This window comes from Monodelphis domestica, chromosome 6, assembly GCF_027887165.1.
Source record: "Monodelphis domestica isolate mMonDom1 chromosome 6, mMonDom1.pri, whole genome shotgun sequence".
In the NCBI taxonomy this organism is placed as follows: domain Eukaryota; kingdom Metazoa; phylum Chordata; class Mammalia; order Didelphimorphia; family Didelphidae; genus Monodelphis; species Monodelphis domestica.
The window spans coordinates 138,400,108-138,417,146 of record NC_077232.1 but is presented as its reverse complement, the minus strand read 5'-3'; the positions used below and the strand labels follow the sequence as shown (position 1 = coordinate 138,417,146).

The 17,039-nt window shown below is 32.7% G+C and overlaps 1 protein-coding gene across 13 annotated transcripts in view; it reads right to left on the bottom strand.

Moving 5' to 3' along the window:
- DCUN1D4 (defective in cullin neddylation 1 domain containing 4) overlaps nt 1-17,039 on the bottom strand; it is an 82,265-nt gene that overhangs the window by 44,032 nt on the left and 21,194 nt on the right. For 4 of the 13 annotated variants that reach the window (XM_056802601.1, XM_007496470.3, XM_007496467.3 and 1 more), the window contains exons 2-4: nt 16,128-16,187; nt 15,286-15,356; nt 15,092-15,131 (exon numbers count right to left, since the gene is read on the bottom strand). The exons of 1 other annotated variant lie outside the window; for it this stretch is intronic. In XM_056802601.1, coding sequence (XP_056658579.1) covers nt 15,092-15,131; nt 15,286-15,356; nt 16,128-16,187 — 171 coding nt within the window. Of the gene's footprint in view, nt 1-6,705; nt 6,835-12,679; nt 12,843-12,973; nt 13,893-15,091; nt 15,132-15,285; nt 15,357-16,127; nt 16,188-17,039 lie in introns of those variants that run through there. 8 more of the 13 variants (XM_056802604.1, XM_007496468.3, XM_056802602.1 and 5 more) reach the window with 5 other exon arrangements.

The following is a 17,039-nucleotide window of genomic DNA, read 5'->3' as shown; positions in this document are numbered from 1 at the left end:
CAAATGCAGCTAACAGGGAGTCAACACAGCCTAGAGATTGGGGGGAGATGGGGTGTCAACTTTGAAGACTAACAAGTAGGCCAGTCTGGCTAAAAAATAAAAGAGTATGTAAAAAGGAGTACCATGAAATAAATCAGGAAAGGCAGGCCATAGCCACATTATGAATGTCTAAAAATAAAAACTCCTCAGGTTGGGATTTAATCATAGATAAAAATAAGTTTATTAAAATGAAGGATATTCACATTAGTACTAAATTCAATTTTAATTCCACAAACATATTAATTGCCTACCATATATATATATATATATATATATATATATATATATATATATATATAAGGCACTGGGTTAGACCCTAGGTATTAACTTTTTGAGTAAGGTATGCTTGAATTTGTGATTTCAGGAGTATGGGGAACTCTCAATGTAAAAATTCCCGTCCCTAGTAGAAATCAGAAAACCGTCAGAAACTTTGCAATCATAGAAAGTAACCTAGAGCAATAAAAGGCTAAGTGACTTAAGTGTGTGCCACAGGCAGATCCTGGACTAAGTCTTTTGACTCCAAGGCCAACTTTCAATCATTTTCATTATGCTTTTACAGCATAGGACATATAAAACTAAAACTGGAAATGTGACAACGATCAAGTTTCAAAGCTCCCAATTCAAAGACATACTATTTTAAGTGTTCAAGAAGAGATATTTATCTCTTCAATCTAGAACTGTTTAATAACAACCACAAATGAAAGAAAATGCTAGAATGATATACTCAAAACCATAAAATGCTAAAATACATGTCAAAGAACAAGGAAAAATGGTTTTGCAGTCCAAATTAATTTATCCTATAAATTGAGGATAATTATATAGGAATTTAGAAACTTACAGCTGGGCCTTCAAGGTACAGAAAAACTAAGGAGACCAGTAGTATTTAGTTATTACAGCAATAAAAACTCCAGATACTTAGTTGATTTAGTCTCTATATTTTCAAAAAGAAAAAAATAAATATTTTACAATGTGGCATAAAAGCAGCATAATATAAAAGATAGAGAAAAAGATTCAAACAAGTCTCACCTATGAAACATTGTGGTCCTACCTATAACACTGGACAAATCACTTACCCTTTCAATGCTCTGGGCAGCTAAGATGAAAAGCCCCAATGAAAAAGCCAACCTGAATTGTGAGGGAGAGGTTCCTCACTCCAGATGTCCCTATGCCAATGAAGTCACGGGTCCAGGCCCTACCCCCTATCCCTTGGACTATAAAATTTGCCAGAGGGAAAAAACATTTTTAATCATAGAAGTAAAAAATTCTACCAATGAAGATAAAAGGATTGAAGAAAGAATTGAATAACAAAACCCAATAACTTACTATATATATATATATATAAGAACCATGCCTTTTTAAAGCAAAGATTCATAGATTTAAAATGAGAAGTTGTATTAGACTTTATGCTGTAGTTGAAATCTAAAAAAAGACATCAGGAAAAAGACATGGTTGAGACAAGCAAAAAAACAAGCATTATGTTTTAAATGCACTATAAATTAAATAGTATCAATATTAAACATGTGTTTCAAATGACTAACGATTTTCCCGAAGAATAGGTTACAGAATATGCCCCTCTAATAAGAATAGGAAAAATATTTCCATTGTGAAACACTACGTACCTGTCAGATTTGTTCATTAGCTTTGCTTAGTTGCTTTTATTAAAAGACAGGGTTCAAAAGGGAGATGAATATCAGGAAATAATTGAGATATTTTTTAGAAGGCAGCAATAAGACTAAAATTAAATATACATATGCACATCAAGTGATAGAATCTAAGTACTTACAAAAAAAATCTAGGATATAATATTTAAGCAGTAAGGCAAATGAAGGAGACTTTAACTTATCTCTTTCAGACCTATACAAATCAAATAATAAGATAAATAAGAAAGGAACTGAGGATATGAAGAGATTGTTAGGGGAAAAAAAACCTGGAATGAGAGACCCTTTGGCTAATCTTAAGGATTATGTCTATTCTCTTATCCTGCACTTAAAAAAAAAAAAATCTAACATATTAGGGCATAAAAAACAAATGCAGAAAGGTAGAAATATTGTACACAAATTTCATAAACTATAATGCAATAAAGCATTGTAATAAAGGAAATATGAACAAAAACATTGATTTAGAGACTAAATAATCTCCTGAATGAGTCTGTCAAAAAATAAATCAAAGATACAATAAAGGAAATATTGAGGCTATAAATCAAAACTTACAGGATGCAACTAAAACAATTCTTGGAAGAAACTTTATATTGCTGAACACATTAAGAAAAAAATATTAAAGGATCCCAGTGATCATAAGAGAACTGAACATACATTTTTTAAAATGCACCATAAGAGAACGGATACAGAATGAAGCACAAACAAGCAGTCTGGTTTTTAAGACTAATTAATTGTGTGTATTAGTAAAAACAGTATGAAAAGGAGATACTTTTAAATACAACTCTGTGATCTGTTATGTATCTGGAAAAGCTTGTGTGTTGGTGTGTTTGTGTATGTGAAAACCAGAAGGAAAAATAAGTCACACTCTAGGACATAGTTGGTGCAATGGAAAGTATTCAGATTCAGATGATCAGAGTTCAAATGCTAACTCAGTTACTTAACTTTTTACACCTGTGTAAAATTATTAACTCCTCTGGGCCTTAGTTTCATCATCTGTAAAATAAGATTCTTTCCAAATCTAAATCTATGATGCTAACAACCTATTTGCTCCATTGATATCTATACAATGTCAAGGACCTAGAGGAAGACATCCAACAAAATGTGGGAGGAACCCTATGAAAAATTTACAGAAAAATATGGACAAGAAGTACAGAAGGAGAAGTTATGACATTCTATACCTTTCAGAGGGGAGATTTCCAATTTAAGTATAGTCTACACAAAAGGTTTTCCTTATTAATTTGGTTATTCCTGTGTGGAAAATTTTGTACTATCTCCCCTCCTTTCCACAACTAGCATGGTGTCTGGTATATAATCTTAATAGGTGTGCTGGGTAATTCATTAACTGCTCCATTGTAGAGTACCCCCAATGAGATCAGAATTCATCCAAATGTATCTCTTGTTAAAAAAAATGTTCCTGGGATCGATATAGAAGTGCAATACCACTCTCAATAAATGAATAATAAATTATTGTCAATAAATGTCTCTTAATTCAGAATCTACAATCACCTTTATTTTTGGTTATTGACAAAATTCGAGAATTAAGATGTCTGTTTATCTCTGTAGTAAATCTTAACCAGAAATAAATCTGATTAATTTAAAAATACAAGACTATGATAAAAATCAGAATATTTTATTCTATGAAACAATACTGAGAAAATAAAGTGAACATAGTGAAAATTTCAGAGATACTACTTAATTCTTAGTTATGTGTACTCATGTAGAAGAGGACAAATTTATTTTTCTCCTCCACATAAAAAAAATTTTTTTTAAATCCTCACATCTCACCTAGTAGGCAAAGGTACAACTATCTCCAGCAATGAGTATATATGGGCATTATCTTCATTTTCAATATAATAGTAAAATACTTTACTATAAAAGATTCACTGGGAGAGGATGGTGAAAGGGAAACAAAGAGAGAGTTCTATTGGAAAATAAATGTAAAAACAAAAAGCATCAATTTTATAATATCTTAAAAAGTTAAAGATATTTGCCCGAGGAAATAACATTTTTAATTAAAAAATTCCTTCTTTAATGCTATGATATTTATGTAACCCTCACTAAACTGATGAAAACACTTCTTTTCCTCTACAGAAGAACAATATTAGTTCAGGGTCTTCTTCTGGAAGTGGTCAGAGGGTTAAAAAAAAAAAGACAAGCTTCAGGGTGCATTGACTTAACCACAAGTCAAAAGGGTAAAATGATGCTATGATTATAGACTAACTTCTTTTCCAACTTTAATCTACTGGACATTCTGACATTTTTCAACAGATAACATACACTCCAGAAACTCAATTCATGCTTCCTAAGGATCAAGCCACAGTCCTCTAAATAATCATCCGGCTTTTACTGGAAAAGCGAATACAACAGAACTTTGTCTAAGGATTCAATTGTGCTTTTTAAGTCATGTATTTTTTCAATCAGAAATCTGTATTCTTACCCCAACTCCTCTTCTCCTCAATTGAGAACAAAAACAAAAAACAATATCTCTGTTGCAAGCATGTATAGTCTAGCAAAACAAATTCCCACATTGGTCAGGTAAAAGAAAAAGAACATCTCATTCTGTGCAAGAAGCCAGCCTTTCATCTTTCTATCAGGAAGTGGGTGGTCTGTTTCAGCATTAGATATCAGTCGATTCTCATTACACTAATCAGTCCTTAATTTTTTCAGCATTTTTATCTTTACCATACTTTTGCCATCATCTAAATTGTTCTTCCAATTATATTCACTTCATTCAGATTTAGTTCATACACAAGTCTTCCCAGGTTTCTCTGAAATCAACTCCATCATTTCTTTACAGCACAATAACGTATCATATATTTATATAAAATAACTTGTTCAGGCCCTCTCCAACTGATGGGCACCCTGCCTCTGGTTCACAAAGAGAGCTATATTTTTACACATCTTTAGTTAAGGTTTATTTTGCAGAACTAATCCTTCCCTTAATATATCCTCCCCTTTAATTCTCCTTTCCTTCCCCCATTTCTCAATTGAGTGAAAAATTTTCTATGCCCAACTGTGTATTTCCTCCTTCCTTTGACCACTTCAGCTGAAGTACAAATGTCAGTTGTTCTCCCCATCTCCTCATTGGTATAGATGCATTCTGATGAGATAATTTTCTTTAATTTCCTTTCCCTTTCTCCCTAATTTCTTCCAATTCTCATCTTTCCATTCTTCTCTTAAGATCAGTAAGACATGGTATAAAACTACTCCCTGCCCTTATCTAATTAGACTTTCTCTATGATACCTGATGATAGCATTCAGAGGGGAGAACTGTATTACCTCCCCATATTTGAATGTAAACAGTTTATCCTTTTTCTCAGTCCCTTATCATTGTTCATTAATGTTTACCTTTTTATGTTTCTATTAACTTCTGAGTTTGAACTTCAAAGTTTCTATGCAGCTCTGATCTTTTCATCAGGAATGTTTTGGAAGTTCTCTGTTTCATTAACGATCCATTTTTTCCCCTGTAGCATTATACACAGTTTTGCTGGCTATCAATCCAATAAACATTTGTTAAGCACACTTATTGAGCCAGACCCTGTGCTAAACACCGGGGATACAAAGAAAGTTTAAAAGAAAATTCCTGCTCTCAAGGAGCGTACATTCTAAGGGGACAAACAGCAGGAAAACCAATCCTATTTATTAATGACAATACAGTATTTTAGGAAATACTCCTTGACACTGATTCTTGAGATGAGATGAAACAGTGTGAGGTATTTTAATGGATCCATAGCTCAAAGTGAATATCCTTCCAAGGGTACAGATCCCAAACTATCTACATCTTTCCATTCTATAAGATTCTTGATCATTTATTATCCTATTAATCTTCGCTACAAGAACTATCCAATGCCCTTTACTTCTAGGATTTTTAATATTCCAAGGATACCAGTATAGCACTTGGGCTTTGTTGGTATATTCCCTACTGCTGCCACATGCCTGGCCCATGCCCATTTCCTAACTGATAACTTTATACCACTTAAATTACTATCACTGGTAATAAGAGGCAGTTTATTTTATACCTACCATATATTCTTTGTGCCCCTCAGATTTTAATTCTTAGAGCTTGTGGAGTTGTACTAGTCATATAGCACCAATAGAAAAATACAAATCAAAGAGATTTGTATCAGGAAACAGTTTTTGTGATCACTCAAAGTACCACTGTCCCCAACAAAGAGATAACCTAGTATTATAGTGGTATCCTATAATCAGAAAAAGTTGTTTAAATCCGGCTATCTGTATGACTCTGGGCAAGTTACTTCACACCTGCCTCAGTCTCTTCAAGCATAAAATGGGGAGAATAGCACATAACTTACTATGTTGTATTGAGATTCAAATGTAGTATTTGAATAACAGCACAGTTCCTGATATTTAGTAGACACTATACTATATACTATTTAGTAGACAACTCTGCACTTCTTGTTCAATTCTGAGCCCAGTTTACTGTCTATTTCTGCAGTCTATATCTAAAATATATGTAACATTTAATAAAATTTTTGATGGGACTGCCAGTTGAACTGTATGTCATAGTCCAGACCAAAGGCGTCAAACATGCTGTCTGTCCCAAATCAGATTAAAATATAATTGACATATATATTTAAAAAATAAAAATACAATAGACCACAGATAATGTTGGAATATGCTCCAAGTCATTATTGCCCACAAGAATTCTTCAATTTGAGTTTAACAGCACTGGTCTAGACAATAGACATTCTTCATTCACTTTGTTATTCTTGTGTAGACAATATAATTCAACCAACAAGTAATTTTATTGCTGAAAAGTTGTTCTCTTTTTAGTGGTCATCTCCTTTAGGGTCCCCCTTACCACTAATACCATGGTCAAGACAATCACAATCCAATGGAATCCAGGACCTCCCTTCTGCTCCCTTTAAAACAATGTTTTTGTCCCATTGAGGAAGCTCTGTAGTATTCTGCAGCTTGATGCTATTAGCACAACTGGCATCTGCAAACAGGGGCAGCTGGAGGACACCCAGACATTTATACGTAATACCTCTTGCATTTGGACTCAGTGTCCATCATCCCTTCATGACAGCAGCAAATACTTTAGTAAGCATGTTTCTTCCTTCCAGTTTGTGGACTGCTTGATGCTTTTTTAAAATGAATTTTCTTCTTTTATCACCTTAACATCAACAAACATGAACATTTCAATATACAAAGAACAAAAAAGACGACTATATATGAAACTATGAACTTTTATTTGTAGTGTTTTAAGTATGTTAAATTTAACATGAGAGCAAGAAAACTATTGTTTTCGTGTCCCCTACTGAATATTTTTCTGTTGTCCTATATATTTTTTAAAATAGACCATTACCACTTTTTGTTCTTTTCTCCTATTGTTTTTTTACTTATTCACCTCCTGCCAACTCCACCCACCACTCACGCCCACCTCCCTCCAAGCAGAACCTAGTGAAAAATTAGTATAAGCAATCAAAATAAATTCACATATTAGCTATGCCTGAAAAGGTCTCACTCTGCAGTCTAATCTATCAATTCTCTGCCAAGGCATGGGAAGCATCGTTCATTAGTCTTCTGAAGTCATGACTGATCATAGCAGGACTCAGCTGTAAACGTCTTCCAAAGTTGTTTTCCTTTATATTACTGTAGTCAATGTATACACTGGACCTCTCTGGTCCTGTTCATTTCACTCTGCATCAGTTCATCAAGATCTTCTCCGCTTTCTCTAAATCCAATCTTATCATTCTATGTAGTACAGTAATGTCCATTCACCATAATTTGTATAAACATTCCCACTGGGCATCCATTTGTTTTAAATTTTTTAAATTTGTTTTAAATTATTTTTTTTTAATTTTTTAATTTTTAAATTTTAATTTTTTAAAAATTTTTAAAAATTTAAAAATTTTAATTTTAAATTTTAAATTATTATTATATTATTATAAATATTTTTGTATCTATAGATACCTTTCCTCTATCTTTAACATCTTTTAAGAACATAACTGTAATACTGCAAGGTTGAAGGATATCTAGAGTTTAGTGATTTGGGGAATATAGTACCAAATTGTTTTCCAGAACTATTAGATACATTTCTTTGACCCATGCATTAATATGTACACTTGTCCTTCCACAACTTCAACAATTCTCATTTTCTTTTAGTGTCATCTTTGTCAATATAATGGGTCTGAGGTGGAATCTCAGAATGCTATAATTTGTTATTTCTATTATTAGTGATTGAAAGAATTTTTCCATAAAGTTGTTGTGATAGGACCACTATTTACAAGGATACCAAATACTTCTGCCATGTGAGTTAACATTAATTTTTTCCAGAAAGGCCAATCTGATTGGTTCAGGGAACAAAGACAAAGGTGTACTTCCATTGTCCCAGCTTCCTGGTGCTGTGGTCATAATGTGGCTTCCTGGTGCCCTTTAAGCGTAAGGGTATAAAAAGGCCCACCAAAGTGGAAATGGGGCCCTAATTTAGATGTGGTGAATGTCACAATACCATGTGACCAAGCATATTTCCATAGGAAGGTGAAAGAAGATGCATCTAAACAAGCTAAGTGCTGTAATTTTCTTATTGAATATCCTTTCTATTTAAGGCTAAGTAAATCTCCCATTGTTAACTACTGAATGACCTATGAATGTTTCATTTCACTCCAATATCAAATCTAAACTAAGAAGGTACTATCCTAAGTTAGGCCCACCCACTATAATTGTTGATTAGCTTACTTTTCTTCTTCTGAAAACTGACTGTACCTTTAGAGCATTTATTTAGGGGAAGATAGTTCTTGTTCTTATATATTTGTGCTAATCCCTTAAAATCTTGGATTTAAGAAGTTTGGTATAATGATTTTTCCCCTTTATTCTAAATGAATTTTATCCATCAATGAAAAACAATCAGTGAGAAAAGTTTCCAATTTAATATAATCAAAATTGTCCCTTTTCCCTCTATCAAATTTGTTTGATCAGGAACACATCCATAGCTATCAAATATATTTTCTTCCCTTCTCTTCTATTTAATTTATGATGTGACCTTTTGCATTTAGGTCAAGTATGAACTTGAAACTTATTATGATACATGATATAAAATGCTGATCTCAACTTAATTTCTGCCAGAAAGCTTAACAGAAGTTTTTTGTGGAACAGGGAATCTTTAGCCCCTATTAATTGCATTCCTTGCACTGATCAAACAATACATTCTGTTTTTTTCTGTGGCTTATTTACCTCATCTGTATACTCCTGTTTTTTTAAACCAATTTCAAACAGTTTTTATGATTCCTGATTTGTAAAGTATTTTGAGATCTAATACTACTCAGCCTCTTTCCTTACCACTTTTTTATTGCCCTTGAGATTCTTGACTTTTTTCACCTTCAAATGAACTTTTTATCTTCACTCTACCACACTAAATATGTAACATTAATTTAGGTAGCACTGCCATTTTTATTATAACAACCCTACCACAACCAATTAATATTTATACTTATTTGAAAGGGAATGTAATAAGTATTAATTAAGCATCTACTATGTACCAGGCACTCTGCTAAGCTATTATTTACTAATATTACTCTCATTTATTTTATTTAAATGTTCCTTTATTTCTGCAGAGAACATTTTTATATTATCCAAATCTATATTGGTAAATAGGAGTCTTAAATATCCTATACATTCTAATCCTGAATATCTAATACAATAATTTTAATAGCTTTTTCTATTTCTGCTGTTTCATTGTGAATATACAAAAATTCTGATGATTTTTATGAGTATATTTCTATATCCTGTTATTTGCCTGAATTTATTAATAGTTTTCAAATAATTTTAGTTGAATATCGAGGCTTCTCTAAGTAAACCATAATATTTGCAGCAGTGAAAAAAATAATGATTTTGTAAATTCCCTTAATTCCTTTATCTCTTATTGTGATAACTATCAGTTCAAGAACTATATGAAAATAGTGGAGTTAATATATACACTTATTTCCATATTTGTCTTATTAGAAAACCTCTAGCAATTGATTACAGATTATTCTAGACCATGGTTTGTATACTCTTATTCTGAAGCACACATTCCAATTATGAAAAAAACTTTATGTTCCTTCCCCCTTATTTCTCATTTCTTTTTCTGGGTATGCCCCTTTCTCCACTTTCCTTTCTTGGACCTCTTAAAACCAAAAAGAAGAAAACTGCCCTAAAGCCCCACCCCTACATTTGTCTTCCTTTAGTCCTTCTGTGAAATTTAGATATTTCTTAAGAGATAGTTGACTTTTTTCCTGTTGTTGGAATGTAAACATTTAATCATCACTTATGTCCTTTCAAATGTTCCAATGTAATTTACCATACTAGGTTTCTCTTGTTTACTGGGCTTGTATTTCAAAGATTTTGCCAACCTCTACAAGTACTATTAACAGTGTAAATTCTAAGGGGTGTTTGAAATAACAAGAAGAAATTCTGGAATGGTTCAGTAGAAAATTTAAAAAAAAGAATAAATGAGGATGGAAATTGGTGCTGAAATTGAGGCACATGAATTCTCACAGAAAAAATCAAAAGCAACATTTATAAAAAGCAATAAGAGTAGGGACAAATTAGAATATACTATAATATAATTTAAAACTAATGACTGATATGATGGAAGAAAATCTGGCACAACAGAATGAAAAAATAAGAGCACTCTGGAAAAACACATGATTTTACAAGCCATAGCAGTTGTCACAGAAGTAATTTAAGGCTAACTGGCCTCCGAGAAATACAAGATTAAATAAGAAAGTCTGAATGCAGCAAAAGATTAGGAGAAAAGTCCCAAATTATTCAAAGGCAAATTAACATAAGGAATTTTTTTAAAACTTCCCAGATGTATACAAAAGACAAAATACTTATTGATAAAGTCCACAGAGTGCCAAATCAAAGAAACCATAACTTCAATTAAATCTCACCATTTCAATGTCATATAGCAAATATTAAAATTAAGAAAAAAGCCTGAAAAGATAAAAAATCAAGGAAAATCAATATGAATATAGCTAGGATTATTATTTATCTACAAAGAATCAAAGAAATTGGAATATAACATTCTGAAAAGCAAAAGAAATGGGCTGCAGTCAAGAACAACATTATCAGGCAAAGCTGATCAAAGCAAAAAGATGGACTTTCAGTAAAAAAATATGTAAGTCACCCCCCCCAAAAAAAGATAGGCCAGCTATTTGATATGAAAACATTTCAAATGGCCTTAATATTAAAGATCACATGATTAAAAAATTAGAAAAGAAAGAAATCATATACTTTCCACAGCTGTCATTATTGTTCATTCATCAGTCAGTCTAACTCTTCATGATCTCAAAGATGGTTAGGAGGATTATTCTTAACCAAACAAGGGATATAGGCAATTATAAAAAATAAAATGCATAACTGATTATATGAAACTGAAAAGCTTCTAGGCAAACAAAATTAACACCTAGTATAGGAAGGGAAATTTCTCTGATATGGAGCTGGTATTCAAGATATAGAAACAATTTACAAATATATATGACCAAAATTTATTCCCTAACAGTTAAGTGGTCAAAAAAAATGAACAAAGTAGTAACAGCAGAATGTTCTAAGTCACCAAGAAAAATGCATGTCAAACCAATTCTGAAATATTACCTTACACTCTGAAAACTGGCAAAGATGACACAAGATAGAAATAATCAATGCTGGAGGAGTTGTGGGAATACAGGCACACTAGTAGATCGTTGTGGTGGAGCTATGAATCAGTAGAACCATTTTGAAGAGCAATTTGGAATTATGCAAATAAAATAAACTGTCCATTCCTTTTAACCTGAGACTCCAATTCCACTACGAAGCTTACCTCCTAAGGAGGTTATTGATAAAGAAGACCATCCTCATATATATTAAAATATTTACATAACTTTTTATGATAACAAAGAATTGGGAATAAATATCCAATGGTCGAGGGGAGAGGAGGGCACATGAATGTGTTGGAATCTGACTACCATAAAAAGAAGAATATGAAGTAAAGTCATGAAGACAATGTACATGACTAAAATCATGTAAACCAAAAGAAGTACACACACACACAAATCAAAGTGAAAGCTGCAAAATTATATGAACAAGCATGGCTCTAAAGAAAAGATGAGAAGACACCAACACCACACCCATTTGCAAAGGTGAAAGTTCCATTTAATTTGGCATATTGTATCTATACATCATTTTTGCTAATTTTTTTCCTTTAAAAATATTATTTGTCATATGAAATGGATATCTCAGAGAAGGAAAAGGTTTATAGAGGGATGTAAAAAGAGAGAGATAAAATGTATTCAAAAACCAAAAACTGAAAATGAAACCACTTCAAAACAAGGGGAGAAAAAAAAAATAAGTAGCATTAACAAGCATGCTTTAGAGCATGAGTCTATTATTTAAAAAATAAATATAACAGCTGAGCCTCAAAAAGAAGAAATTATTTACATCCTCAGCATAGCACTTGGCACACAATAAGTGTCAAGTTATTCAGCTGGAGAGAAAGGAATCAAAAGATGAGAGCAAGAGGAAGGAATATTTGATGTGCTTCTGTCTGTTCCAGATTCAAAAGAAGAGCAGAAACCTGTTCTCTCTTAATTAACCTGGAACATTATGGGAATAGATGCCAAGAGCAATAGTGATCAGAGGGGATTCAGGACAAGAATCTTTTCTAGGAAAAATAATGACCAAAGAATGCCAAACAGTATAATGAGGAGGGGACCTCAGGAAACTTCCTTCTCCAAGTGTCCACAGCACATATATGAATATCTAAGATTGTCTAGTATCTAGGATAGACTACAGACATGGGCAGACATTCATGAAATAGAACAGGTCTCTGTGACACAGAAAATAGATTGAATCCTTCGTGAATGAATATTTCAAGGTGAGAGGTTCATCAGAAGGCCACTCAAAAACAAAAAAACTTAAGGAATAACAACAAAAAAAGACAGAGGTGAGATTAGCAATCTCACTAATAAATGAATGAGACCAAGAAAGCAAGCTCTTACAGATTTCCACTGATCACTGGTGGTCACAGAAGTCAGATATTCCAATGATGCAGTTGGTGATGCAGCTGTACACTAACAGGATAGGCCAGTATTCACTAGTGCAGGCAAAGGCAATAGCAGAGAAGACAGGAGATAAATCCAGTCTAATTCACTAACCACAATCCTGATAGTTGAATAGGAAAGAAGAAAGAACTCAGACCAAAACTGTTTAGATCCAAAACTCCACAAGCCTTTTAAAAATCAAATACAGCTCTATTTGTTTTCTCTGAAGCCTGAATCTCCTGCTTACTTTACCTCTTATTTGAATTCTCATTGTTTTCCCAGGTGCCAAGGGTCAATCAGATAATATTCCTAACCCATAGGTCTGTCTCTTTTTCAACCAAATGGTTCCCTTAGTACTCCTGCCACTGCCAATACCATCAAAATCCAATCCAATGTAATTCTGGCACCCACAAACACACACCTTTTTGAAGCAACAAGTTTCTGCACCACTGTCACATCTGGCTTCTGTGACCTCAGAGATAAGGAACAAGTGACCAATGGTAATATGTTTTTCAGATGAGTTTAAAATGAACATCCACTTGAACCTTTCATCTCTTTGCTCCCAAACAGAGCAACCTAAAATAAAGTCCTCCATATGTACCAATGCCTCCTGACATGAACCTCTGTCACATAGCTGTTATGAAGGAAACTCTTTGTAAACTTTAAAGCACTATAAATGTGAGCTATTAGTACTATCATCTGGGAGAAAAAAAAAAGAAGGAAGCAAGGGCCAGAATGTTGTTTTAAGAAAACTGCCACATTTCAATTAGAATATTCACCCAAAAGGTTAAATTGATAGTCCGTCTATAAAACTGGCATCTAAAATTAGAAGGCTCAGTTAATATCCTCTTGCCAGATAAAACAGAAGAACCAAAATAAATAAATCTAGTTAATAACTGTTGAGGAACAACCAGAATATGCCTAGATTTTTGTATCCCCTCTTCAGATGGGAAAAAAAAGTCTTGATTGACTTACTTTCACCATATAATTGGCATTGCAGTTGTTAGTCCTTCAAAAATGTTAATTGCAAGTTTTAGCAATGACCTTGGTACAGCAGACTGGGTACTATATCTAAGCTACATGTTTCTTTTTAAAAATTTACCTAATATTTCAGAATAGTGAATATAATGAAAAAGACATTCTTTAGTTGTTACATTTTTCATAACTAAAAATTTCCAAAAAGGCAGATTACCTCTATCAACAGACTTTTTATGATCTATTGGTTGAAGCCTCAAGGATTCCACAAACTTTACAAAAAATAAATCAACCTAGTATAGTTTTAAAAGATACTATAGAAGAATGTAGGATTAAAATGAAGTTTTAAATGCTTTTATCACTTGCCTTATAAAACATATCACAGTAAGGAAACATTATTAAGCTATGGGTCTTAGTCACTAAATGCAATATTCCAACAATAGCTGCTATTGCCATTGGTCCCAACATTCCCCTTTCTGCACTCCTAAACAGTAAGTATGAGTATTACCTCTTTATTGCTAATAAATTCAGAGAAAATTATTTTTATTCTAATATTTCAGGGACAATTTCATAGCTAAAAAGCCATCAGTAAATTCCTAACATGGTACAGAATTATTCACTGAAAAGCTTCAAAGAAAATTGATATTTTGGAGAATACTGTGATCGGTATTTTTAATGGAGAATTCTACACATTTTCAAATTAATATTGTGCAAAAAGAATCAGGAGGAATCTCTTATCTTGCCTATTCCAAATAATGACAAAATGTAAAAAGATCACTTCAATCAGTGCAACTATTTAAATTCAACCTTCAAACAATAAATGTCTTTAAAATTATTTTTTGCAAATTAAATGTTCACAAGATATTTTAATAGAAGAAATTTACCTTAAAATCACTATGAAAACATCTAATCCTAAATACATTCATAATGCTGAGTAGCACTTCCTTAATGCTACTAAACTAGGACACCAGAATAGATTTCCTATTGGGAAATTCTCTTCAGCTACTGAGACATGAACATATTAACAGGTTGCAAATAGTGTTTCCCACTACACATAATATAAAAACATGTATGCTTTTTCTCATTACTTTATTGTAATTTTCCAGAAGGAAGCTTAAATATTCAAAAGAATGGTTATTACATAGTATGATGTAGTGGATAAAGAAGCCAGTCTCAAAGTCAAGAAGACTTGGGTTCAAGTACTGCCTCTGATACATCTTGGCCATGTGACCTTGGGCAAGCCATGGAACTTCTTGGAGGGGGCCCCAGACAATTTTCAAGAGTATAATCTGCAGAAGATGTTGATCTGCATTGGCAGAGTAAGTTCCTCGCCGGGAGCTCCCTACACCAATGAAATCACAAGTCTTGACCCCAAAATTTAGTTTTTATATATACCTGTCTGGTGATCGTCTTGCCCAACGTCTTCTGTTAAATTCTGCAAGAAATAGTTTTGCTATTATCAATAAGTCACATATTAAATTTTGTAGTTCAACATTTTCAAAAAACAACTAAATATTATTGACTTTGATCATCCCCCCCAAAAAACTGTTATATAAATAATTAATTCTGTTTTTATTATATTTACTTACCAGCTTATTAAGGGTGTGATAAATCTTGTGAATATTTGCCAGTGTTGAGAGATGAGAATTCAACTGAAAGTCTTTAAAAGAAACAAAAATCAGTTTCATTTATTTCCCATGCCCAATAATAAGGCTGTGTAACTTCTGATGTCAGCCTAAATAAAAATTCTGATACTATATAAATATTAACTTATGAGACTCAACATAAAGTCATCCTGATTCCTAGAAATCAAATAATTCTCAACTTAGTGTTAATACCTAAATCCTAAAAGTTTATCTCAAAGCTAATGTAGTTTCTATATGAATCCTATTAAGTATAAAAATAAAAATATAGTTGAATGGCAAAATCATGTCAGTCATGCAACTAAAGTTAAAGAACATTAAGCTTGGGGGGGGGGGAGCTTCAAGAATTGAAAATGAAGGTCTTAGGCAGCAAAGCACACATTTTTTCTCTTTCTCTCCCCAACAACCATTAACATGTTAAGTATACATGCACCAAACAGGAAGACGGTGGAAACAGTAATAATTATGGTTTTCTTAAGTGTAATAGCTTATGGTAGTAGTGGTTGTTTATTAAACAAACATACACAGGTGGCTTTTACGCACCAAAATGCATTTCTAACCAAAAATTTTATAAAGCCTCACCAATATGCCAGCACCTTGGTAATTTATAGTGAGTCTGGAATCCTAAAACATTGTAGTTATTCCCTATATCTAAAAATATGCTCAAAAACACAGTGCTTAAAGCATACCTTAGCATAAATGGAAGGGACGACTAAAATTTTACATTCACAAAGAACTATATGAAAATAACACTCCATCTGGATTTAAATTCTGGATGTGCAACTTACTCCCTTTGTAACCCCAGACAAATGGTTTAACTTCTCTAGGTCTCACAGTCTCCAGGACATCTATAAAAAATGAGGGAGAGGAGAAGGATGAATAAGCTCCAAGTTCTCTTCCTAGAATGTTTTGGGACTATTTATAAATATTGACCACATAAATCCTCCTAATAAAGCCTATGTCCTTCTGTCCAAGAAAAGTCCTTGAAAAGGCACGTACTACTTCAATACTCTAAAACAGATGCTCGTCACATCTTTATATGTTATGGACACAAGCTCTTTGGCAGTCTAGTAAAGTCTACAGATCTTTACTCAGAATGTTTGTATATGCATAAAATATATAGCATTACAAAGGAAACCAATTATATTGAAATAATTTTCAAAAAAAAAATTAAGTTTACAGATCCTAGGTGAAGAACTTAGCTTCCAAATGATATCAATCTAATAAAAAAAAAACCATCATGTGCTTAAAAAAGAAGAGATTCCCTACCAAATTGGAGATTTTTTTATGTGGTACATGTGTTCAATGCAAATGAGTTTCAACTACAGCAGACATACTTCAGTCAAAGGAACAATATAGCTTTTATTAAATATCTGCTAAATGCCAAGCACTGTGCTGGACCTTGGGAACACAAATACAATAATTCAAACACTTTTATATGTACAGGACTAAGATCCTTCTGTAATTGTGGGTACAACTGTTAACCCAGGAATTAGATTAAAAAAGGAAAAACAAGAAAATAACTCCTTTCCCCCCCCTCCCTCTGTGTAGTACTTTATTCACAAAAATCATGAGAAATCTTTAGAGCATACATGGACAATTAAGTTGGTCAACAGGTTAGACTATACCTGCTAGAAAAATGAAAAGAAGCTTAACGGGAAAGACAATTACATATTGTCTGCTGATATTACTATCCCAAC